At 36.4% G+C, this 26,400-nt stretch overlaps 1 protein-coding gene across 16 annotated transcripts in view; it reads left to right on the top strand.

Annotated features, from left to right (window-relative positions):
* EYA4 (EYA transcriptional coactivator and phosphatase 4) overlaps positions 1-26,167 on the top strand; it is a 296,342-nt gene extending 270,175 nt beyond the window's left edge. For 7 of the 16 annotated variants that reach the window (XM_057527915.1, XM_057527914.1, XM_007190887.2 and 4 more), the window contains 7 exons: positions 3,302-3,391; positions 9,492-9,550; positions 9,658-9,818; positions 13,073-13,187; positions 17,149-17,270; positions 19,316-19,416; positions 22,754-26,167. In XM_057527915.1, the coding sequence (XP_057383898.1) occupies positions 3,302-3,391; positions 9,492-9,550; positions 9,658-9,818; positions 13,073-13,187; positions 17,149-17,270; positions 19,316-19,416; positions 22,754-22,834 (729 nt within the window). In that variant the 3' untranslated portion in view covers positions 22,835-26,167. Of the gene's footprint in view, positions 1-3,301; positions 3,392-9,491; positions 9,551-9,657; positions 9,819-13,072; positions 13,188-17,148; positions 17,271-19,176; positions 19,278-19,315; positions 19,417-22,691 lie in introns of all 16 variants that reach the window. The other 9 variants (XM_007190888.2, XM_057527922.1, XM_057527923.1 and 6 more) reach the window with 5 other exon arrangements.
* Positions 26,168-26,400: the final 233 nt, after the last annotated feature.

The raw sequence follows: 26,400 nt of genomic DNA, 5'->3' as shown, positions 1-26,400 counted from the left end.
CCCAGTGGTCTGCAAGGGAGAGGGTGCCCAACATGACAGCGACACCCACCAAATTCCTGCCCATCTTTCTTGGATTCTTACGTCTGGGGGTTCTTTAGCTGGAAAATGGGGTGCTGGAATCTGCTTACTTAGAATTAGCTATCCCAGTGACTTAGTAAACTGGAAAAAGAAACAAAAAGTAAAACCAGATATTTGAAAGTAAGCCCTCACCTGATGTTCTCTTAGAAACAAGATCAGCACCTCTTACAAGCACGGTTTTCCTTGGCTTGTGGCATGGCTATTCCTAGCCCTTCTGTGTCAAGCCTTCGGCATAGGTGACAAAACGCCTCCCTTTCAACAGGCCTTAGCAAAATATAGCCAGTTCACACTCACGCAAACCTCAAGCTGAAACTTTCCCGGTTAACCAGTGAAGTTTTGCCAAAATGCTTACTAAGTCCTGGCTCTAGGAGCCTGTGTGATGTGGAATCGCCAGAGCTCGAGAAACAAATAACTGCCCCTTCCTTTGCTGTGGGGTTGCATTCCAGTGGGGTGCTCAAAAACAGTTTTCATCATGTCATACGCTATGCTTCTTTGTTAGAGAATTCTTGTTGATGTTTTAAAAATTATATTTGTTTGCATGCCTATCAGATGCACAAAATGCATTCTTCATGGATTTTCCTATCACTGCTTAGGTAGCATAGAGAGTTACGTGCTACAGAAGCGTGGCATTGATGAAAGTAACAATCAAAAAGAAACAGTACGTTTTCTCCCATCCCCATAAATCTGATCTGTAAATGCAAAGAATGTGAGGCATGAACATAAGAAATTGAAGAATTTTATCTAAAACTTTAAAAAGAAAAATTGGCAAATCATACGATAAGACTTTAACCAATCTAGTCTCAAGAAGGAAAACCTTTTATAGAAGACATTTCTGAACCCCCATCTGAAATATATATCTTTAGGGCAGTAATCATCAGAAACATAACAGAGTCCTGTGGAGCTCAGTTTTATTGTCTTGCATCAGTGAACATTCCTCAAAAGCATAGAGCGTCACTAATGGAATTATATGTTTTCATGCTATAATTACATTTGATTTTTCCTGATATTTCTGTAGGCTTTTTGTTCATGGTTCCATGACTAGATGGAATATTTACAAGTTTTCTGTGTCCTCAGCCTATTCAACCCCCCTCCACCCCCATAACAAAAGAGAGAGGGAGTCTAGAAATAGGAATTTTTTACAGAAAAAAGACAAATGTATATTTTTAAATTTTTTTACCTCCAGAGATTTTCTTTCAACAACAGCAACAAAAACATAAACAACAACAGAAAGAAATAAGAAAAAAGAATTTTATATTTGAAGGAAACAGAGCAAGAGATCCCTCTGAGTTTTGAAACTCCTTGAGACACAAAATGGGCACTTCATAGTTTTGTTCTCATTCTTGAATGAATACTTGTTGGATAAAATGGAATTTATTTGACCTTTGGGTACGTTGCTCCAAATGATCCTGGCACTGGAAGACAGATGAATCTAGAACAGAGTCATACTGACCGGAGGACATAACACCAAGATGCCATCAAATATGTGAACCATGAGTCTCTGTTTTTGAAAAGAGAGAATGTCTAGCTATGAAATCCACAGAAATCTCCAAGAAAGAGACGTAAACAGTTGGAAAATTATGTTGACACCCAACATATTATGATTGTCCTCTCATCTTCTCCCACATCAAGTCTTAGCTTTGCTCAATATCTCTGTGACCTTCTCGTCTCTCTCCTTCTCAGCACTCAATTCCTATTCTGTAGGTTTTCTTTCATCACTACAGAATATGAGGCTGACATTCACTTCAAATATGGTTACACTCTAGGGTTTCCCCCCTCAAAGCATTATGGAAGTACAGAGGGAAAAAATTGGTTGTTGCAGTATAGGTGTGGCATAAAGAGGGTCTTCTTCTTGCTAAGTCGAGGAAGTTCGGGGCTGTATATGAATACTGCTTGACCTGACCTGGGTTGCATATTCTTATCATAAATTGAAGTAACGTTAGCATTACATTTCCCCAAGTTTAAATACATTTCTTGAAATGCCATTTATTAGAACATTGAAAACACAAGTTTGGTTCTCTCTCCTCAAATCCCTACAATCTGGCTCCTGGCCCAGCCACTCAACCCAAATCACCCTCTAAGGTCTTCCAAAATAACTTCTCAGCCAAAACCAATAGTATCCTTCTAGATTTGTCAGCCTTATTTGAAACCATTTTCTTCTCCCTGCCAACACCCATTCTGGTCTCAAATTCTGAGGATTTGTCCCTTCCAGGTTTTCTCTTTTCTCATCTCCAGAGTCACATCCAGAGCTGTTCTCCTTTAGAGATCATTCCAACTCTGATCATTTTAAACACAAGGTTTGTGCATGACTTATTTCCCTAGCCCTAAAATAAAGGCCTTACTTTTTAAAATAAAGTCTTACACCTCTCTATTCCAGGCTTTCAACTGTAATTAATTGTGGTAAAGTACCAACTCTGGTCTTCATTCTCAACTCCTTGCTGCTGTGTAATCTCTTAGTTTCTATAGACAAAAATTGTCACTTTGACTTTTTACTAATCCCCTTACTTTCATTAGACTTCTAGATGTATATAGTTTATTTTTATACATTTCTATATTATATTTACTCAATTAATGTTCCTTTAGCCATACTCCACCCTTCCGTCTTCATCCCTAGTCAAATGCAGGTTAGATCAGACTCTATACATATTCAGATAAATATTGCCTGTTGATCAAAATACAATTAATAATGAAGTTAGAGCTGCTCTGCCAGCTCTTCCTATCCCACCTGCAGACAATATCGTCTGCTCACGTCCTACAAACATCCAATAGACCTACTTTTCTCTCTCTTCTACTCATTTGTTGTCATTCTTAAAAGGACGTCCTTTTCTCTTTTTAACAGATCTGCTCCATTCTTCAGTGTCCCATCCAAGTACCTTTCTCCAAAGGACTTTCCATGGAGTATATGTAAACTGGGTCCTGTGAATTAGCCTGCTTCCTTCCTCCTCCTCTCATGAAAGTATAGCTTTATGTGAAAATGTATCTAAGTCATTCTTCTGTGCATATAAATTTCTGTAAATTCACAGATGTAGCAGTATATTTAATATGTTGTAGATAACCCTTTAGAAAGGCACCTTTTCTGATAATCGGGAAATCTTTTGCATCTTAGTTTAAAAACCCAAACAGTCTCTACCTCCTTATCCCCGACAGGCATATGCACTTAAGATAATTTTAATAATAACTGTGGTTACTGAAAATTTACTTCATTATATGTGCATTTCCTTTTCAGGATCCCCCCATGGCTGTAACCCTTGGACTCCGAATGGAGGAGATGATTTTTAATCTTGCTGATACACATTTATTTTTTAATGATTTAGAGGTAAGAATTTAAAGAGCTAAGAATAGTTGTATCAAACTGTTAAAACTCTTGTATGGTTTCTATATATGCAGATAACCTCAAAAAAACCAGAAAGATAGAAATTTAGCTCAAGAGAACAGTAAAGTTCCTGTCAAGGGGAGACATTGTATATGCGAATATAAACAAAAGCGAAATTGTGTTAATGAATGATATATATTTACTGGCGCATATTTAGAACAAAAAGTGTCTCCAAAAATGAGGTCTGCTTTGATGTCTCATACCATACACCCCTGTCCACTACTCCTGGTCCTTTTGGTGTCTCAGCCACAATTCATTCCATCTTTGTAATCAGCATTAGCTTTTCCAGGTTACTAACCAGGATGCAATTTAGGTTAATCTCTGCACAGTAGTCGCAGATACTGTTCCTGGTTCTAGCGTGGATCGTTAATTTTTTTAAAATTTTTATTGGAGTATAGTTGATTTACAATGTTGTGTTAGTTTCAGGTGTACAGCGAAGTGAACCAGTTATACATATACATATATATCCACTCTTTTTTTTTTTTTTTAGATTCTTTTCCCATATAGGTCATTACAGAGTATTGAGTATATTGAGTAGAGTTCCCTGTGCTATACCGCAGGTTCTTATTAGTTATCTATTTATACACAGTAGTGTGTATATGTCAGTCCCAATCTCCCAATTTATCCCTCCCCACCCTTATCTTCTGGTAACCATACATTTGTTCTCTACATCTGTGAATCTACTTCTGTTTTGTAAATATACATAATCCGAAACCTAATTCTAGACATTATCATTCCCTATTTCTTCCCCTTCTGGATAAAACCATGCAAGAGCTGTTTACATAGCACTTCTGACTGGTTTGATTGCACTTATTTTCCCTTTTTTTCTTAATTCATCTTTCCATTTCCAACCTCAAATGAAGAGAAAGTAAAAGCAAAAACAACAAACTAAAAGAACCCAAGAAAAAATAGCCTCAGGAAAGCTAAATAAGTACTGTAGTAAGGTATATAATATGAGTGCTAATGATCTGAGTTATTAGGCATTCAGATGATAAAATTTGAAATAACTGAGTAACTTGGGCACTGGAAAGAACTTCTTCTCTGTCAAGAACAACTATGCTGAAATAGATTTCTCTTTCTTTTTTTAAATGACCCATTCAAATTGATTTTTTATCCCATGATTTCACAATGAAATTAAAGTGTTTATCTATAATAACATTATGAGTCAAGATGGGGATTATTATTACTGAATCTGCACCTTGTGTTTGACATTTTATATTGGGCTTTCCATTAATTAATTAACAGACTTTTGGAATAAATATGTTTATCACATTATTTTTGTAGAGAAGAAACTGTAGGGTTCACCAGCATAAAAATCATGTCTAAGGCTACCTGCTAAGTGATAGAACTGGGATTTGAAACTCTGGAGTCTGTCTGGCTCCAGAACACATACCCTGTCCCCATACCATGCTGAAATCAACAGACGTGTGCAAGGAAAATAAGCCAAGTTAGTCTTTGAATAAGTTTTTTTTAAATTGACAAGGTCTTAAACCCAGTTTTAGTTACATCTGAGGCATGAGTAAAAGATGTGTTTTTCAGTATATCCCATAAACGTATGTGTTGGAAATCTGTGTAATAGCATTTTCTTTCTTGTTCTCTCTGCAGTGAGTCACTGTTTTTACTGGATAATAAAATTTAAATTCTGTTTAAAGAGGTTTAATTTTTTTTCTTTAAGAGACACTATGGAAGATCAGTATTCTTGGGCAAGTCTTCCAGTTTTAGATTATAAGTAATAATCACCTCTCTGAAACCTGATTTAAATTAATCTTGCTACTTATTACTGTCTACTGTATAGAATGATTTTATATGTACACAATAATAGGAAACACACTTTAATCTTTTGGGAACTTGAATTTTTTATACATATATGGTGACAACTTTTTAGGTTGATTTTTCTGTTGGGTAAAATGGAGGAGTCTCATTCTAGAAAGAATTCTAAGATTCTTACTCCTCTCAAGCCTGTAAAACACACAAAAAAGAAGTTTGATATGGTTTTATCCAAGTTTTATAGTTTTATTTCATTTCATTTATTATTTTTCCTAGAAATAAATGAAATAAATGACTCTTTAGGTTTTGAGTGACACATTAGAAGCCAGATGGAATAAATTTACCATCCAACTTCTAACAGAACACTAAAGTGAGAACGTGAAAGTAGCATATGATGAATTTGAATATACCTTTAGCAAGTTTGACGTGAATATTGGCATATCAGAAACATGTGGTCGGCTATGGTGCTTTAAGAATTTTTGTTTTGGGTTAGATACTATATAAAATATATCTTTAAAATACCCAACAGGATCTCAGGTAGAAATAGTAACTGAGAAAATATTGGTATTGACTTTCTCTTCTATGATTATAGCTTTTTAGTTGTGCTTTAGAATGTGATAAAAATTCCATTTTACTCAAACACTAAAACTTAGTATCCAACAATAATGTACTAAATCAATGAAATGATTTAGTCTCTGCATATAAATTGATTGAGTTCTCAGATGTGCACACACCCACGTGCACACACATCCAGGTGCCCAAGGAAACTCAGAGGTTTATACTAACTTAGGTGAGATAAACAAACACTAAAACTAATAAAATCTAAACAATAGCTTTCAAGATCATTCAGTACAGTTACATACATATCCACTATCCCTCTGTATCTGATTTTGAAACTTTACTTTCTCCCAGTTTTTTATTTCAGTAAACCTCTTATAAGCAAAGATTGTCATGAGCTTCATAACTGCTATTAAGCTATGTCTGCTTCTACTGACAAAGAGAATTCCTCAAGAGAATAACTTCATCATTAGCCTATTATGTGATTTCCCCTTGTGTATTTAATCTCTCAGGGTTCCTTTTCTTAACCAAAAAATCTAATTTGAGACTCAAATCCTTCAATAGATACTGCAACATATGTAGTAGCAGCTGCTCTCACATAATTCCTTAAAAGATACAAATTTAAATCCTCTTAATAGATACTTCACTACATCCTGTCCAACTGCAGAGAAGGCAAATGCTCACACCACTGTCCCTAAGAAGTGAATGCTCTCTGTTTAAATAAAATGTTATTTCAGTTAAAATAACTTCCAGAAGAGAAGGCACCAGGGAGTTTGGGCTAACAAAAGTGAGAGAAGACTGCTATGGATTATAACTGATAAAGATCAGTGACAACTTTGCGGTCACCTTATAAGATAAAATTAAAGAATTTAAGATTAGTGCCAGAATTATTCCAAATGTTTGAGTTCTTTCACTGAAGTTTGTTAAAGCCAAAGCATGACACTGTTTTTAGTATTTTGTGTTTTGTCAAAATGTTTCTTATAAAGTTCCTCTGAGTGAACACTAATTGAAGAACAATTATTTAGATTTTTCTAAAAATGTAAGTGATTGAAGTTCAGGTTTCTTTCACTGGACTGTAATCCTCGGGCAATGGTCCAGAGTCAACAAGCATAGTTAACTAGGCATAAATTTAAAGAGAAGTTCCATTTGGAAAAACCTCAAACATAACTTCAGATATGGAACTCACGGTCCAATAAGTTTGATATACTGATGTCCTCAGGAGTAAAAAATAAATTTGTGGGCAAAATGTACAAATTAATCATATGAGTTAATACTTGAAATGTCAGAGGAATTTCTATAAAAATTAGATGGGAGGATATTAAATATAGAAATTACTTCTAATTACCAGTGTAATTCATAAGATTTCCCCCCTTTTTTAATATCATTAGTTTATTATAAAATTATGGAAATTGTTTACATGATAAAAGATTTCAGAACCTCAGTGGAATCAGCAGCTTCGCATGATTCTATTTCCATAGTGGTTTAATTTGGTCTTCATACTTACCAAGAATGTCACCGACTCAAGAAATGATCCTTGTCATCTAGAACTACTTTGCTGCCTCAGTATTCTGGAAGAACTTTTATTTTCAACTTTCATACTAACTAGTTAAATCTCTTCACCCTTTCCTTTAGAGCCCAATCCAAGAGCTACTACGGTTGCTTGCAATATTTTTCCCTGAGAATTTTCTGGAAGCATAATGCCTTCTTTGGTTAAAGTTTGGGCTGTGCTCCTTTCAAGAAACACTCAGTCAAAATGGGGAAGAACCTTTCTAAATGCCTCTCCTGTAGCCTCAGCCCGTACTCTGTTCTCTTGCCTTCCCCTCCACTCTTAATATAAATATCTTCTTACAGCCCTTACCATCTAGAATATTATTATTTTTATCACCTAACTTTATGTTAGAAAATTTAAATGATTGTGGTAATTCTGTCATGAACTACATTTGTCTAGACTTCTGCCGTTCATTCAAACAAAGAAGTGTTGAGTGATTACTTCGTGCCAGAGAGTGCCTTAAGTGTGGGTATAGCATATCTGGGTGACCCAAACACCCCCCTCAGGGAGCTTCCAGTCAGATTAACTTTTTGAGGCCCTTCCTTACTTATGAATATATTTATTCAAAAATTACTAAACCTATAATTTATGTACATAATATGAACCTTTAAAATTAGTTTACCTGGATTTTCAAGTTATGTACTAAAATTGTATTGATTGAGCTACTCACTAAGTTTTATATTTTAATTAATTAATTAATTAATTTATTTATTTTTGGCTGTGTTGGGTCTTCGTTTCTGTGCGAGGGCTTTCTCTAGTTACGGCAAGCGGGGGCCACTCTTCATCGCGATGCGCGGGCCTCTCACTATCGCGGCCTCTCTTGTTGCGGAGCACAGGCTCCAGACGCGCAGGCTCAGTAGTTGTGGCTCACGGGCCTAGTCGCTCCGCGGCATGTGGGATCTTCCCAGACCAGGGCGCGAACCCGTGTCCCCTGCATTAGCAGGCAGATTCTCAACCACTGCGCCACCAGGGAAGCCCACTAAGTTTTATATTTTAAAAGAAACCTGAGCCAACTAATTTATCCTCAAACTGCAACAGGATCTAATATACTCAGTGTGGAAAGCTAGAGATAAGATATTAAATATTTCACCATCAGATACTTCCAAGTCCTATAATGATTATAAATAGTAGCTGAAAAGCCTTTAGTATGGCATCTTATTTTCAAATTTAATGATTTTTCAGAATTGATTTTGAATGATGAACACTTAATATATATAGTCAGACTCTGTGAGTTTGACTGTAATTATCTGAGGGGAAAAAATGAGGCCCAAAAGGCTAAACCATACTTACTCTGAGGTTAGTAAACTAGTTATTGAAACGCCCTACCGAAATTCCACCTTCAGATCATGTACTATTTCATTGGAACTATGCAGATTATTTGAAGATAGAAAAGGACCTTTAGAACAGCAAAGAAGAAATGAATTCTTTTCCAGAAAAGCTACCATTTGTTCTGAGTACACTGTAACTTAGGTCAATTATGTGGGTGTATGTACCTAAAGTTTATTTTCCTTTGAATTTGTAGCACATTCATTACTCCCTTTTACTTTCAGTATTCTTTTCAGTTTAAAGATTTAAAACAACCACAAAAAGTGTCGGCTTCTATAGTTATTAGCTTTTTGCTGGTTGAAAGACCAGGACTTTTAAAATAACATCAGCATGATTCTTTTCATGGTATCACTGGCCCAGCAAAAAGGAAGTCATAGAAATTTAACAGAACACCATAATCATCAAGCCCCTCTGTTGCTGCTCCAAAAATAATAAATAATAGTGACCACTGAGGTGTTCAGCCCAAACAAGTTTTGAGTATCTTCAGATTAGCTTTGCTTTCATACTTAAGTATGCATAACAGAAATGGCTGAAAGTGATCACCAGTGATTATCGTAAAGATTCAAGAGAATTCCTTATCAATAATTTTAAGATTAAAATTATTTTTGTATTTGCTCTAACGAAACTCACATGCCATATGTTTTCAGGCCCCTTTTAAGGTCCTCTTCTGGATTTAGATTTTACAGAGTAGAAATGATGCCATTTCCCAGCGTGAGAGGGTGGGATGGGTGGGCAAATGCTGCCCTCTTCTGGCCATGGGCTGATCAAGTGGAAAGATGGAAAAAGCTTCAAACATGGTGACAAGCATCATTTGAAAAACAACTCTTCCAATGTTTTTAACAGGAGTGTGATCAAGTTCACATAGATGATGTTTCCTCTGATGATAATGGGCAAGACTTAAGGTAAGCCATGCCTTTCAGTATGCTCTTTCCTACAGAAATTCAGCTGTGAAGTTTTGCACATGTAATTATTTCTTTTATTTCTTTTTAATGTATTTTGGGTGTTGCAGTACCTACAGTTTTGCAACTGATGGCTTCCATGCAGCTGCAAGTAGTGCAAACCTTTGTTTGCCAACAGGTGTAAGAGGAGGGGTTGACTGGATGAGGAAGTTGGCTTTTCGTTACAGAAGAGTAAAAGAATTATACAACACCTACAAGAACAATGTGGGAGGTATGTGTGGCTTTTACAATTTAATAAAGGTACTGCAGATAGAGGTACAATTTAAACTGTAGTTTCAAGTTTCATATTAGGGACTATCCTTCTGTAAAATAAATTACCAAGAGCTCATGCTGGACGACAGTGAGCCAGAATTTTTAGTTTCTTAGAGTTAGTGGGGGGGGGGGGGAAATCTAACTGCAAAATAAAACATGCAGCACTGTCAAAGGAATTGGGAATTCTTTGTGCCCAGATGTTTGGTCAAGATTAATTGCAGGGCAGAAATAGAGACACAGATGTAGAGAACAAACGTATGGACACCAAAGGGGGAAAGCGGGGGGTCGGGGGTGGGTGGGGAGGGGGTGGTGGTGTGATGAATTGGGAGATTGGGATTGACATGTATACACTGATGTGTATTAAATGGATGACTAATAAGAACCTGCTGTATAAAAAATAAATAAAATTAAATTTAAAAAAAAGATTAATAGCAGGACATTTATTTTACCCTTCCTCAGCTGGGACGCTCTCAGTGTAAACCAGACAAAGGCACTGATACAGGCTGTGGAAAGAAGATCTGTCTAAAGACAAGAGCCCTAGTCAGTGAAGCAGAGTTGTTAGCAATCATTACCTTTCTGGAATGCTATCAAAAATAAATGCAAACTGTGCTTTATGTCATTTTGAAGACTTCAACAAGTTAAATTTATCCTTTCAAAAATTACATATTATCTGACAGTGTATCTTTGCCATGTATAGTGTTAACTATATCATGGTTTTTATAAGTTCAAATACTCTGTAGGTAGTATCTAAACCATTTTGTACTCATTCATATATTACAGGTGATATCAAAACCGGTGATATCAAAACTTAGATCTTGGATGTGCTTCTTGGTATAATAAACCTTGATGATCTTTATCATTAGGATCAATTTTAGGGCAACAAGATCGTAGGATTAGTTATGAGGTCACTTAAGATTCTTCTCTCAGGGCTTTTTGTTTGTTTCTCTTTTTTAAAAAAAGAGGGATGGTTGAGGAGTATAAACCAGAATCTAAAATTGAAATAAGACAGCTAAATATATATTTGTGCATGCTATACATGTGTATATTTACATATATGTCATAGAATACAATATAGTAAATAAAGTTTTCATCTATAAAGTATATACTACACCATACACATCTTAAGGTTGGCTGTGTGTCTGTTGGCCTTGTATCCCAGTGCCTAGCTAGCTTGAAGCGCATAATAGATGCTCAATAGATGTTCAGTAACTACAAGAGAACCAAAACATGTAGAACCATGGACAGTAATAATGTTAGAACCAAAACGGAGTTTAGATATGGAAGATCTTTATTTCCAAATGAGAAATAGGCTCCTGCAGGCTACTAACCTGCCCAGGGGTTTAGGCAGGCAACTTAGGTTTCCTAATTCACTCTAACACTCTATACAAGACACTTCTGTAAAATCAAATAAATAGGTATTCTATTTAAAAGCAATTGAGGGTAATAACTTTAACTTTAAGCTAAATATCCCTTTGGGAAATCTGAATTAACTTTTATCATTAAGGCGTGTCATTATTTCCCTCTTAAAGGGTATTATTAAAATTATTGTAAAATTAACAAGATTACTAGTAAATAATCGTATAGCTTAAAAAGTTTAAACAATGAGATATGAATCCATTTTTTGTGATATGTTAGCATCTCTTTATTGAAATAATGACAAATGAGGCTCAGTAGGAACTATAAATTTTGGTTTAAAAAGTTATCCACCACTGGGGCTTCCCTGGTGGCGCAGTGGTTGAGAATCTGCCTGCTAATGCAGGGGACACGGGTTCGAGCCCTGGTCTGGGAAGATCCCACATGCCACGGAGCAGCTGGGCCCGTGAGCCACAGCTACTGAGCCTGCGCGTCTGGAGCCTGTGCCCCGCAACGGGAGGGGCCGCGATAGTGAAAGGCCCGCGCACCGCGATGAAGAGCGGTCCCCGCACCGCGATGAAGAGTGGCCCCCACTTGCCATAACCAGAGAAAGCCCTCGCACGAACCGAAGACCCAACACAGCCAAAAATAAATAAATAAATAAATAAATAAAGTAGCTATAAAATTAAAAAAAAAAAAAAAAAAGTTATCCACCGAGGACTCCCCTGGTGGCACAGTGGTTAAGAATCCGCCTGCCAATGTAGGGGACACGGGTTCGAGCCCTGGTCTGGGAAGATCCCACATGCCGCGGAGCAACTAAACCCATGCACCACAACTACTGAGCCTACACTCTAGAGCCCGCAAGTCACAACTACTGAAGCCCGCGTGCCACAACTACTGAAGCCCTCGCTCCTAGATCCCATGCTCCACAGCAAGAGAAGCCACTGCAATGAGAAGCCCGTGCACCGCAATAAAGAGTAGCCCCCGCTCACTGCAACTAGAGAAAAGCCCGTGCACAGCAACGAAGACCCAACACAGGCAAAAATAAATAAATAAATAAATAAATAAATTTTTAAAAAGTTATCCACCTATAAATGAACTCTTAGTATTCTGAAATATGATTTACCTAAGGAACTTTATTTTTTAATAGATGTACATGATCTTGTTTTCTCATGAAAGCAACAGCTTTTTCAATAAAATTAGTATGCCTACTTCTTTTCTTATCCTAACATCAATGTAGTTTTCAGTCATCGTCTATAGCTGTATCACAGGCTTCAGGATTTTAAACAAAATTCTTAATTCCTTTTTACAAAACAACGTATTTCTGACAGCTTTAGCACTAGTATTAGAAACAAATTCTAGAAGACTCTATAGCTATATGTGATAATGTCATTATTACTGTTTCCAAGTGCTAATGGTTGTGATTATTAAGAAACTAAACATTTTCAGACAACCAAAATATTTGAGGTTTGTATCCCTAGGCTGGTAGACCCCTACTTCTTCTCCAGACCTATCCTGTCAGTCTTCTGGAGTAGTTGTCAAAGCTCCTCGGGTGATTGGCAACCACCGTGCCAGATTCTAGCATCAGTGAGGGCAGAGGCTGGGACCCACTCTTTCACTGTTACATCCCTAATTTTTAGCCCAGAATGTGATGTGTAGAAGTTGTTCAATAAATGTTTGTGGAATGAATGAATCAATGGATAATCAATTCTGAAATGGAAGATCAGTGTTGATATCAATCTCTCTCTTTTTGATATAGGTGGGAATAAAAATCATCTGGAGTAGACAGAAGGAAGACCAAACTAGGCATCCCTGAAAAATGTTCATCTCTTGACTCTGCCCTACTTTTCTGTGTTGCAGGACTTCTTGGCCCCGCCAAGAGAGATGCGTGGCTGCAGTTGAGGGCTGAGATTGAAGGTCTGACGGACTCCTGGCTAACAAATGCACTTAAATCTTTATCAATTATTAGTACTAGGTAAGTGGTATTGTTTCAGTTTCTATATTTATTGTATTGAAGATGTAGTTCTAATAGCATAGCATATATCAAAATGTTTTAATTCCCAGATTTGTTTTAGAGTTTGAAGGGACCTAAAATTCACTGTGTGTGTGTGTGTGTGTGTGTGTGTGTGCGCGTGTGTGTTGGGATGGAGGATGGCGGTTGCTGCTTCTCAGAATAACTGGCAGATCCATCTCTTTACCGTTCTCTCCTCATGACCCCTGATAAACCCCATGGGAATGTCATTTGACTTGCAAATTTAAAAAAAGCACTCTTTTGGTGACAAAGTACAGAAGATGATGGCAAAAAACACAATACTGTTTATACAATTAGTGCATGTTTTTAAGTCTTTTATGCCACTATAGAGAATATACATAATTTGAACACATCAAAAAAAAGCAAGAGAAAGCTCCTGAAAAACTTGTAACCTTTGTGTTGTTTGGTTCAAACAGTGAAATGCTGACTTGTTAGTGTAGATGATAGAACTGAATTGACACAACTAGTTGTGTACCATGTGCCATAAATGCTAATTAATAATATAAATCTGGAACATGATAGCTAGTAGGGTGGGATGAATCTTTGTTCTATCCTATTCCTTAGTTTTATTTCTGTGTTGGATGAATAAATAAAATCATGCTTAGCAAATGTGTGGGTAACACAAAATTCAGAGAAGAGCTAATATTTGGACTGATTGAATCAAGATACAGAGAAACCTTAGCAGGGTAAAAGGAGAGTCTAATTAGAACACGGAAGTAAACGAGTGTGTCCCGTATCCCGCACGTGGCTTTTAACCCTGTGGCATGACAAGCCACTGCATTTATAGCAGAGTCTCTAAATGGAGAGGGGAGGGGGAAGTAGATTCCTGGGTCAGGCTGGGGAAGCAGAACAGAGTATTTTGCTCAGTTCTGGGCACCTCATTCCAACAGGGGCTGTGACATATTTGTAGCATCTTGTGTCCAGCAAAGTGGCCAGAAGAGTTTAGGCTGTGGAAACTACATAAAAAGAACAGTCAGAGGGAGGAACCAAGGAGTTTAGTCTGAAGAAGAGCCGTGTGTGGAACAAGGTTACCAATTTCAACTAGTTGAGATGTTGGGCTGGAAATAAATTACATTTCCCTCTGCATCTATGAAGGAGAGAGTTGGTCCCAATGAGTAGGAAGCCAGGGAAGGGAGGTTCTGGCTCCATGTGGGAAGAATTGTCTAACAATTAAAGCTGTTTTAAGATGGGACTTGCCGCCTTGTGAGCTCTGTGCAGTTACAGAGACATGGAGACCAAAGGGCAAGGAAGCTGGGATGTGAGGACTCCAGCCCCTAAAATCGTGTGTAAAATGTAGAAGGTGCTTTCATTATTTTTAAAGAGGTCTCCTAGATAGTTAAAAACCAAAGGGTATTACATTACATTGTTATATAGATTATCTATGAGTAGCCATTGTATATTATATATAGATTATTATTAAACACATGGGTATGTGATATAACTAACTAACTAAATAAATAAATGTATGACAAGGAAAGGAAGGGGAAAAATAAATCATTGTACACTGAAGTTTTAAGTACCATGAAAGTTGCCAATTTATCCACATCTATTACCTTGTTGGTAAATTTCACAAACTCTGTCAGAAAAACAGATGTTTACACCAAACACTGCTGAATTATATATCAGAGCCTGTAGCAAAATGTGTACACTCTGACTCTAATTCCTCTTCTAGGAATGTAGTCAAAGGACATAATCATATGCATAGGAAAAATTTATATGTAAGGTAGCATTGTTTATGATACTGAGAAATCAAAACCGTCTTAGTGACTAAGCTTAACTTTAAAAAATGGTGGTGCAGCCACAAGATAGAGTAGTTTGCATACATTATGTTTTGTTGGAGAAGGAGAATAATGGACAATATGACATATATAAATAGGCTCATGATAAAAACAAATGAAAAAAGTAAAATGTAAGATTACACATACAGTATGATCCTAATGGGAAAACAATCTATATGCAAACTGAAAATCTGAAAATAAATGCACAAAATGGGGACAGCAGTTATCATTTCTGGATGGTTAAATAATTGGTGCTTTTCATTTTCTTCTTTATATTTGTCTGCATTTTACAAATGTCTATATATGCAATTTATAAATGTATGCAATGTTTGTAATTGAAAATTACAGTGCATTATAAATTGCATATAAATATATGCAATGTTTGTAATTTATTTATTAGATTTCAAAACCACATCTATAAATTTAAAAAGCCTGTGCTTTTTTTTATTCCACCATGTTTTCATTCTGTAACACTCATCTATATATGATATTGAATAACATCTTATTTTGATGAAATATGATGTAGAACCTTGTGTCACAGTACAGTAATGTGTTTGTGTATTATTCTTAGTAGTCTGCCATTATTTGGGGAAGTTTTGTCTGATCATAGGCAAGTCACTTTCTAGCTCTTTATTTTTTGATTAGTAAAATTTAATATTGTATTCATGATACTTATTAAACTTCTACCTCTAGTCTTTGTTTCTTTGTCCCATATAAATTGATAACCTCATCATTTGTATCTAGGAATCAATGCTCCTATTACAAAAATCAGGTGTCTATGGAGATAATTTAGAAATGAAAATGTTTTAAAAGGCTATCGTTATAAAGGTTTTATAATTGTTTTTAAATAAATTGTAGTCTTCTTTACGCATGATATGTCTAAAGAATATAAAGCATAATATGAAGAGTACTGGGGGCTGAGCATATACATACCTATGAGAATTTAGCGCTCACCTTGTCCTTCTAAGTTGCCCTTGAGACCAGTTTTCTGAAAATCAGTCTGCAGAATTCTAGAGAATATTGTATCGGCCCTTACAAATATGTATTAAAGGCTCATGATACAAAATATCTAGTAGAGAAAGGTGCATAGCTATATGCCTTCTGATTCCCAGTTTCAGGTGTGTGGTTTGAGCCCCTCCAGGCGGGACAGCTCAATTTCCCTGTAATCCAGAAGGAAGGGCCACAGTCCATTCTTTTCCCTAACTCAGGCTAACAGTCTCCCTTCCCTTGGTGTTTCCTTTATCTCACCTTCCCCGCTGCACCCTCATCACCCCATCCTGTGCTACTGTGAAAGAAACAGATGTAAATTGCAGAGTGGGAGATTCTCACTCTCAAAGGGTAAGGCCTTAGTAGATGGATTAAAACAAGGCCCATTAAATGCAGTTTGCCCTTGGTTGTTAGAAGGAGATTCAGGGACTCAACCCCTTCTGTTCTAAATAAGAATCCTCTCTATTTTTACTTCTTCAGGATGCACCATTTGTCAGTACCTTGATTGGGACTTTCTGGGCTGTTTCTTGCACAAAATCCAAAAACTCCTCTTACACATCCCATCACCTCCTCCCTTCCTGTGTCCTCTGCTTTCCCAGGCTCTAAAAACTCTGGGACATGGAGTCCTATCACCCTAAAAAATACCTTACCTGCATCAAATAACAAAGTCCCCTGTGACTCTTTGTATATGTGCAAATTTTATGAAAACTGCTGATGTGCATACTTGTAAAACTCAGAGGTAAGCCATGCTCCATTTAATGATCTTTCCATGATTGCCACTGGCCGAGGTAGGGATCCTTCTGTGAGGTTCCACAGGGACCTGAGGAGATCTTGGTTATAGAACACATTTCTTATTCGCAGGGGTCTATTTACTTGTCTCCCTCCCTGTCTAGCTTGTGATCTGCGTAGGAGGGCAAACTTATTTTCCTTCACTTCCTTCATTTTGGGATGTATTTCTGGCATCTGGTATTGTGCCTACCAGGTGATAGGTACCATAAACAACTGTTGAATATTGAAAGGGTAGGTTATCAGGGGCTGTTTATTATGGAATTGAAAGACTGCAGGATAATTTAAAATTTGTACTATAAGAAGTTATCTAGTATTAGAAAACAAAAATGCCTGTTTCCTCCTCATCTTAGGAGTAACTGCGTAAATGTCTTGGTAACAACAACCCAGCTGATCCCAGCACTTGCGAAGGTTCTGCTCTATAGTTTAGGAGGTGCTTTCCCCATTGAGAATATTTACAGTGCAACTAAAATAGGTAAGAAAATTATTTCTAACTCCGTGTGAAATATGTTCATATCTGTGTTTTGGGGGATTTTCTTAATGTGTGTCTCCACATGATTCCCTCTTTCATCAATTTTGCTATAAGAATATCAAGCAAATTTGAACAGAGCTCAAATAACAAAGTCCCCTGCAACTCTTTGAGCATGTGCAAACTTTATAAAAACTGTTGCCTATGAAATTCTGAACTCAGTATCTGGATAGTTCTGACTCTTTATATATACATATACATTTATATTATATTTGTATTTCATTACGGCACATGTTATCTAAATAATATACAGGACCTTTAGCGATAGTATTTAATATTTTACCTAATATGGTATATGGTATTACATCCTTGCATATGCAATAATCTAGATCTAAGATAAAAATACTGTTTTGGCATTATAAGGGAGTGTCAGATGGATTGAACTAGTAACCTTAATTCCAGGGAAAAAAAAAATTCATGAATCAGAAAACATAATTGGAGCATTCATAACATATGAATGGCTGGAAATCCACATTTCCGGAAACGTTCAGTAGCAACCAAAGAACTACAACCTTGTTTATGTAGATCATAGCTATCTGTGGAGCCATCTTTGACTTTAAGTGCCTTTCACCGACACTAAGACTTCTAATAAACTTTCAAAAACAAAAGCTCATCAACTTCCGCCATCTTGAAAGAGTTAAAAGAAAACAACTCATGTATTCTGTCATCTGTCAAGGAAATGCCTGGGGAAATAGATGGGTTGTACAATGTGCCCTGAAGGTCAACAAACTTAGGCTCTGGCAGCTTGACAAGAGTTCAGAATCCTAAAATCCCCTACCAGAAATAACCTGCCCTGGGCCTTGCTGAGTTCTGATATTGGCACAGGCAAAAAGAGCCCCCAGCTACAGCTGTTTTGGGAGTATAGTTAAAGAGAGCCAAGCTTTCATAAAGTAAATTCCTCATTCTCCTAAGCACTGCAATTCAGAGCCCTGGTACCAATCCCATTCATTTTTCATATAAGTATATTTATGCTAGCAGGATTAATACATCGAACCTGATTCTGCTTTTTGACAAATCAAGTAGTTTTACGCAAGCATAAACATTTCCTCTGGTAAGGACGACATTCTTTCTTATTGGCCAAATTGTTCCTTATCTTTAATCTGAAAACAAATCATTTCTATTTTTCCCTTTAAGCTAGTATTTTTTGGAGTTCTGAACTATCAGAGTAAGAAAAAGTGAAAAAGTAGCCATGACTGAATGAACATGCTGGGAATGAAATTCAGAGAATAATGCCAGTGTTGTAAAAACAAAGAACATGTAGAAATTCTGTGGTGTTATTCCCACAGTGCGATCAGAGGATACTAGTGTCACCAGTACTGTGGCCCAAGCAAATAGCACCCTTCGTACAATTAATCTGAGCAGACTAGCTCCCAGCCACTTGAAGAAAGGAATTGTTTATCAAGATAAATCCCTATCTTAGTACTTCCTCTTTTTATTTCTAGGTGAACCTTCAATTCTTCACAGTAATAATTTTAGCTGACTTGTCTATACTACTTAAAACAAACTAGATAGAATGTAGAATTACACAAATAAATGTAAAAACTGATAGTGGCTTGTAAAGTTGTTCCTATAGTCTTTTGATGGACTGAAAGATATCAAAAAGATATAAACATTTTTTCCGATTAGATACTTAGCCCTACTGACTTTTTTTGGAGTGTGAAATACATTCATTTAATAATCTGTCTTAAGTAAAGACTTAAGAGTATTCAACCATATTTGTTGATTTCATAAACCCAGAGTTTGCAAGCGAGTTTAAGTGATTGATGTTCAAGTGAAAGTAACTTAACACTTTATGAATCTTTAGGTTAATGAATGCAATGGCTGGAAGAATAAGCAGTGCATTGTTTTTCAGGCAAGGAAAGCTGTTTTGAGCGTATAGTGTCCAGATTTGGCACTAACATAACTTATGTTGTGATTGGAGATGGCCGAGATGAGGAGCATGCCGCTAACCAGGTAACTTCACTCTGAACTTTATCTTGTTTATCTTCCAGGAAAAGAAAGTTGCTTTGAACGAATAATGCAAAGGTTTGGCAGAAAAGTAGTATATGTTGTAATTGGGGATGGTGTAGAAGAAGAACAGGCAGCAAAAAAGGTAACCTGTTTCAAACAATGTTGGTGTGATACTTCTAATGCAAGCTTTTTTGTTTGCATTCCTGTAGTTTGGCCCAATGGCAGCTTGACAAATGATTTAAATTTATAGATGCAAAGCAGTAAGAGCATGAGAAGGTCAGTACTTACATTCAAATAAACCATTTGGAGTCTAGCATTTTTTTGGCCTGAAACTTCATAGGAAATGTAGGAACATTTAGTTACATTTATTTGTGTGTGTGCTTATGTGTGTTTGTGTGTGTGTGTGTGTGTGTGTGTGTGTAATACACACAGATATAAGAAAGATGGGGGAAAAAAAACCATTTTTGAGCACATGAAGTTCAACAAGATTAAAGACTCTTAACGAGCTCCATAGAAAGCCATGTGAGTGGCTCAATTCTTACCCTTTTCCCATTCATCCTCTATGCCATATGGTCCTTGCGAGTGCCTAGTACTAATTATGCCCCATGATGATAAATCTGAGGGTAGCTTTAATAGATGAAGAAAAAAACTTACTAGAGAAGTTAATAAATGCTATTGGAGTGGGATATATTATTCAAATCCTTTTGTGCCAACTTGTTATAGAGACTTAGAGGCAATGTCCCTTACATCTTCTAGAAGAGTGTTATTTGTTTTGGTGAGTCATTGGTACTTGATTGAAGCCAAGCACCTGGCTTTGAATATATTCAGAAGATCTCATAGGCCCTAGGTATTTAAATCAGCCTTTTCATCTGGCCCATATTTCTGAAAAAATCAAGGCAATTAAAAAACCATTAACTGGTTGGTCCAGCATCAAAAGGAGAATGATATCAAGATAGGCCCCAGATGCCAGACTATCAATCAACACAACACTGAGATCTACTGCTTCCTTCACTGATTGATAGCAAAATATCATCTAGCCAGGATTACAGTGATGTAATTTATAAAACAAAGCAAAATGATGAATAAGTATTGTTGAACAATGACATGTCAGCATATATTGTTTTACATAGAAAGAATATTGTCTTTATTATCCTGAGGAGATTTCAAATCATCATCTGATAAAGACTTCACTAAACACTTGCATGTGCTGGAGTGTTTATCTGATTTCTGTCCCCCCTCGCCCTCCTCCCCAAAAAAAACAAACAGTTTCCTAGGAAAGTCTATAGTGATACTAGAAAGATAAAAGATATGATTTATGTTTGTAGTCAATACAAATCATGCAAAATGAAGAAAAAGAAGGAGCTTCCACTTTAGAAGGTTTCGTGACGCGTTGGAAGCCATACTTGAAATATTCCATGCTTTTCCATAACATTAAGAGAGTTGTTTCAGACTCATCCTCCCACAGTGCCCCTCGGTCTTAATTAGCAGTGTCAGTGACCCAAGCTGACGACCACTTGAAATCCTTCCGGTTGCACACAGTTGAAATATCTTCTGGAGTTTGTCAGTGTCCTGAGTCCTTGTTGTTTCAATTTTTCATATTGGCACCATAATTACACAAAACAAAGAGCAGTCAGTGCGGCCACCATAGCAAGCATTTTACATGTCTTTTAGCCTATGTGAAATTCACACACATCTAGGTCAGGGCTAATAAAATTCACTTTTCCAAACCAGAAACAGTATATGCCTTTGAAAGTTAAAACTTATAAAGTCAACCCCATTTATGCGTGGCGTGAAAACTAGACTTGGTATACCAGTTGTTAACACCTTCGGCTTTAAACCCAAAACTTCAGGAGAAAAAGGCATGACTCCAAGCGGATAAGAACCTTGGTTAGAATGCTATTTCCAAATGGTTGTTTATGTAGGTACAGTTTTGGTGATGGTGAAGGCTTATAATTCTATTTTGAAACACAGGTGGTTGGTTTCTCTAGTATCCAGAATGCATGCTCTTCTTTGGATGTAGCTGTAATCGCATGTGCAAAAATATAAAGTACTATTTTGCTATTACAAATAGATCTGAGCTGAATTTTTAAAAAGTTACTTCTAAGTGAATTTTGTGCTTTAATTTGACCCAAAAGCATAGTTTGTTTTGTAAATCTAAGAAGAAATTTCAAAGTTTACAACTGAACTCCCCTATAGAAATACATGATGTGAGCCATATTTGTAATTTTAAATTTTTTGGAAGCTGTGTTTAAAAAAATTAAAAAGAGAGACAGGTAGAATTAGTTCTAATAATGTACCAATATACTCAAAATGTTGTTGTCTAAACACCTAATAAGTATAAAAACTATTCATGTGATATTTACATTTTTAAAACAATTCTAAGTCTTCGAAATCCAGTGTGTATTTTGAACTGGACTTGCCGCATTTTGAGTGCTCAATAGCCATATTGGGCTAGTGGCTACCATATTGGGCAGTAAAAAACTATATAGCAATAGTGATTATTATTTGAATTATTAATTTTTATAATAAAGTGTCTTTTCCATGTTACATATAATATATATATATTTCCATTTTACATGCAAATACTTATTCTACAAGATGTGATCAGCCCAAACTTACAAATAAAGCTTTGATTTTGTTAATTGCTATAGTGCATTATTTCTTTTTTTTCATTATTGTCCACAATGAAGTATTTTTAGACATTTTTTTCCTAATCACAACCCTTCATGAAATTTTAATACCACGCATATACCATTACTGGTATAGCTTTGGAGAGCCACAAACCATTGTAATATCTAAGAATTTTTTCCCCACAAAACCTCATTTTTGTCCCCTTAAGGGGGTGATATCTCCCCCTTGAGCATGCATTCTGGAGTGCTTTCCCTCAATCCCACACCAAGGAAATAAATCAGGTCAACTCTGCTGGCTTAAATTATTACTTACCCCAGACAAGTAAGAAACTTGATCATCCCCACATTTTTTTTCTACCTTATATAGTCCAGCTTCAAATTATTTTTTAATGTAGAGAGGAATTCACCCTCTTCCTCTCAAAGAGAAAAAAAGCCTTGGATTTAGGAAGTTTATCATTTTTTCTGAGAGATGGACCTTAAGGAGTGATGTAGTAAGTAAAATTTGTTTTCCTCCAGCCACATAGAATTTTGATGCTCAGCTTGCTTTCCCGGATGCTGATATTAGTAATGATACTTTCCAAAATAAATATTAAACTACGTAAGAAATCTTATTACTTTCTTTTATTATCATTAAAATCCAGTTCAGATCTATTTCTCTATTATTTTGACAATACCACATTGATACTACCAAGCCTTCAAATATGATCATCCCTCCCTTAAACTCCCTCCCTTGAACTTGGGTGAACTACACTTCCTTGTGTGGACCTCTGCTTCACTGAGATAATAGTTATGCTCTCTCTCCATCCCTTCCCCTTCTCTCTCCCATCCCTCCCTCTCTTAACCACACAGCACAATATGCCCTTTTGGAGGATATCAAGTCATTCAGACCTCTTGGCTCTACATCAAGCACTGGAATTAGAGTATTTGTAACTGTGTTCTCTAGCTGGAGATCCGTTTTTTTTGTTGGTTTTTTTTTTTTTTTTTTTTTTTTTTTTATATTTCAAGTACACTGAATTTTTATGTGTGATTCAATGCCTCTGGCTTTACACATATAAATTGTCTTAAAGGATGAAATCATATTTGGAATGAGAATTCCAGAATGAAGAATTCAGATTGCTGAATGGAATTAAACTTTAGTGCTACAGAAAGGAAGCTCTATGGTCTTATATTTACAACACTTTAATGGTTTAAAAAAAAAATCTGTGGAGGTTGCTGGTACACACCGTATGAGTCCTAACTGGAAATAACAGCTTTAGCAAAGAGCTCTCACCCTGGCAAAGCACCAACACAGGCTCCGTCTGACAAGGTTCAACAACATTCCTCAAAATGGGAGATCTTCTCAGCCCTGAGGTTTGAATCTGACTTTAGCCTACCTAGCCCAGAAAATCTGAATTGGAATGCACTCAGACTGTGTAAGGACAGTCCTATCTAGACCTGTAATTTGTGTAAATTATTGATGAAAGTAATTTACTGTGACTTTATTAGCAGCTGACTTTGAAAGTGGATGCAATTTTTCTTTCATTTGTCGGGGAGGGTAGTGGGAGGGGAAATGGGAATCTAATCATGTCTCTTTTTTAAGTTTGGCAAACAGAATGTTCATACTGATGTGTTGTGCCTTAAAGACAAGACAGCATTTGTGTGTTACAATGTAACTTTGGTTAAAACCTCTGTAGATAATGAAGAACAAAAACCTTTGTGATCATTCTTAAGATGACCAAATTTAAAATTCAAGCTATCAAAGCTTAATAATGCATCAGCAAGAAACTGAGTATTTGTTGCAATAAGAAAACAATAATAATAAAGGAAAGCTTGTGTTTTATTTGGGTTCTTAATAATTCCAATAATTGTATGAGGCAACTATTTGTGCATCCAACCAGAAGCAGAAGGTTTGGGAAAGACTGTGGGACCTTTACTTAGAAAGTGAAATGTATGTTGAAACCTCGAGTACCCTTTCTACAGTTTTACTGGAGAAAACTAAGAGCCATACTCATGATGACCTATATACTATTTGGAGTTTGACTTGTTGATACGTCTAGGTTGTATAGAGGAAAATATTCTGATGAAAATCATAAGCAAATATCACCCAAACTTTCTTAGAATATGCATGAACATGGCTTAAAATTCACATTGGGTGAACAGGGCTTAAAATAAAGCTAAGTGCATTTATTCCCAATGCCATTGCAAAAATGAAGTGTCATCAGTAGTGGAAGGTGAATGCCCCAGATGGTTTCTAAGGAAAGAAGTGAATCAATGAAAATTTTACCTAGACTATCATCATAAAATAAATTAACAAGTGAGCCAGATCTTGGCAGCATTACTGAAGTTACAACAGTGAAATAGTATCTGGTTCTCTGTCTTAACACATCCATCCAGTTTCTCTCCATTACAGACCTGCGTACCTTAGTTTCTGGCTGTACCATTACTGCACAATGGACTTCATTCATTGCAAGGAGAGCCTGTCATCGTTGTGTTTGCATGTTTTTTTTTCTTGGTGTGTAGCCCATGTTAGGAACACGATACAGGTTCTCCTGTCATTTCGTATGACATGATTTCCCTTGTGGAAATTTAAGACTTCAAGATCTAGGAGTGTTTTAAAGGTGTCTACACCTGCAGTTCTGTGTTTAAAATGTCACAGTGTGAAACTTGCCATCCAGCTACTAAGCAGTGCTCCTAACCAGAGGCTGGTCCATGATAATCCATCATCTGAGGCTTCGGTGGTTCCCAAATGATTGGTGCTTTGTACACTGATCACAACATTTGCTATGGAAATGTGATTTTATTTTCCAGGCTATAAACCTGTATTTCTTTACTGTACGCTAAGGCCATGTTTACATTGGGCAGAAAGAGATTGAGACTCTATTTTGCAGATTTTAAGGTTGTGGTTTCATCACATGTAGACCTTAATCTTAATCTTTAAATTTTGTAGCTTTTGGCTACCTCTGCACCAAGTACTGTTGCAGACAAATTAAGGTTGGAATACTTAATAATAATAATAATAATAATAATAATAATAATAATAATAATAAATCTTATATTTCTATTGGCCTTTAGCTTGAAAATAGTAGTTTTAAAAAATTAAAGAGCTGCATTGATTAGCAATACATAATTCTATTTTGTGCACTAAAACCTTAAATATTTATTACTGTGAACAAAGCAAAATTATCTTTACTGTAGAGCCAGGTTCTTTAAATGATAGAATTTTGGCATTACGTCGAAATTTTTCACTCTTTTTTTCATATCAAACAGGCAAGGCTTCTTATGCTGCTAAACCTGCAGGTACAGAAAGGAACACCCCTTTACAGGGCAAAGAGAAAAGTCACTGATTACATCAGCAGTGCTATTTCTCACAGACCTCTTCGCCGATGATGATGTGTTCAGAAGAGGCTGCCAGCCTAAAACCTAAATGCTAGGTTGTCGGAGAACAGTTCACCTGGCACCACCGTGGTGCAGGCCAGTGAGCCCACATCACAGTTTGTCCTGTGACCTTGAGCATGCTCAGGCTAGAACGCTTCTCTTCCCCCCCCTAGGAACCCAAGATCCTATTCCTTCCCGATCTTAAAAACAAAAGATAAACCAACAAACAAAAAAGCCCCTTTGGAAGTTTCCATGTTCTGTTGACATATAGAATATTGTGCCTTATTATAAACCAATTTGAAATGTTTTGTCACGGACATGGGTTTTTGGTTCCTATATGTACAAACTTGTGATATCACCGGGACAGGTAACCACCTCGTGTTACACCTAAAGAATAGCAAAACAGGTGGCCCAGCTACAATACTATCACAGACAAGATTAAGTCATTACACCCTGCAAAGATTTGTAAATCAAATTCAGAGGCAAAAAAATATTTTAGTATCATGCAATTTGTGCACAAAAAGTAGATAATAACACTCTAAAAATGTTTTTTCCCTTAGTCTCTGGTGAGCTAAGATTCCAAATAGTGTCAACAGCATGCTCAGTATGAAGGTTTTTTTGGGTTTTTTTTTTTAATGCACATTTGTTTATGACAAGCCTGCATTCTCAGTGAATATGGCATTTAGTATTTCTTTTAAAAACAAACAAGCATCTTGAGCCAAAGTTGCATTTTTGACTCCCAACTATGGTAGCATTATGGAAATCTAACAAAGTCAAGGGTTTCTGTTACGTATTAGTAAAGTATAGATTATTGGGGCCTACATAATTTAAAGAAATGTAAATTAATATTAAAAGCTTGTAAAAATATGTATATCTTTACTATTTCTCAATAAATACCTTTGGAAATGATTTCATTTTCTTCACCCTCCATGTCGTAGAGTTTCTGTTGTGTGTATTAAGCTTGATTCTAAATAACGTGAAATTTGTATTTAGGCTTCTTGCTGTCTTCTTACCTTCCCTTGTTTGTGCCCTAAATTGCATGGTTTGCAGTTAAGGCAAGCTGAGCTGCAACACAGTAAAATGTCACTAATTAAGACTAAAAGTGGGCTGATGTACTGAAAAAGATGTGAGTACATAGTTTT

Source organism: Balaenoptera acutorostrata, chromosome 14 (genome assembly GCF_949987535.1).
Source record: "Balaenoptera acutorostrata chromosome 14, mBalAcu1.1, whole genome shotgun sequence".
Classification (NCBI taxonomy): domain Eukaryota; kingdom Metazoa; phylum Chordata; class Mammalia; order Artiodactyla; family Balaenopteridae; genus Balaenoptera; species Balaenoptera acutorostrata.
The sequence above is the reverse complement of the archived record's forward strand: the minus strand, read 5'-3'. Positions and strand labels throughout refer to the sequence as shown.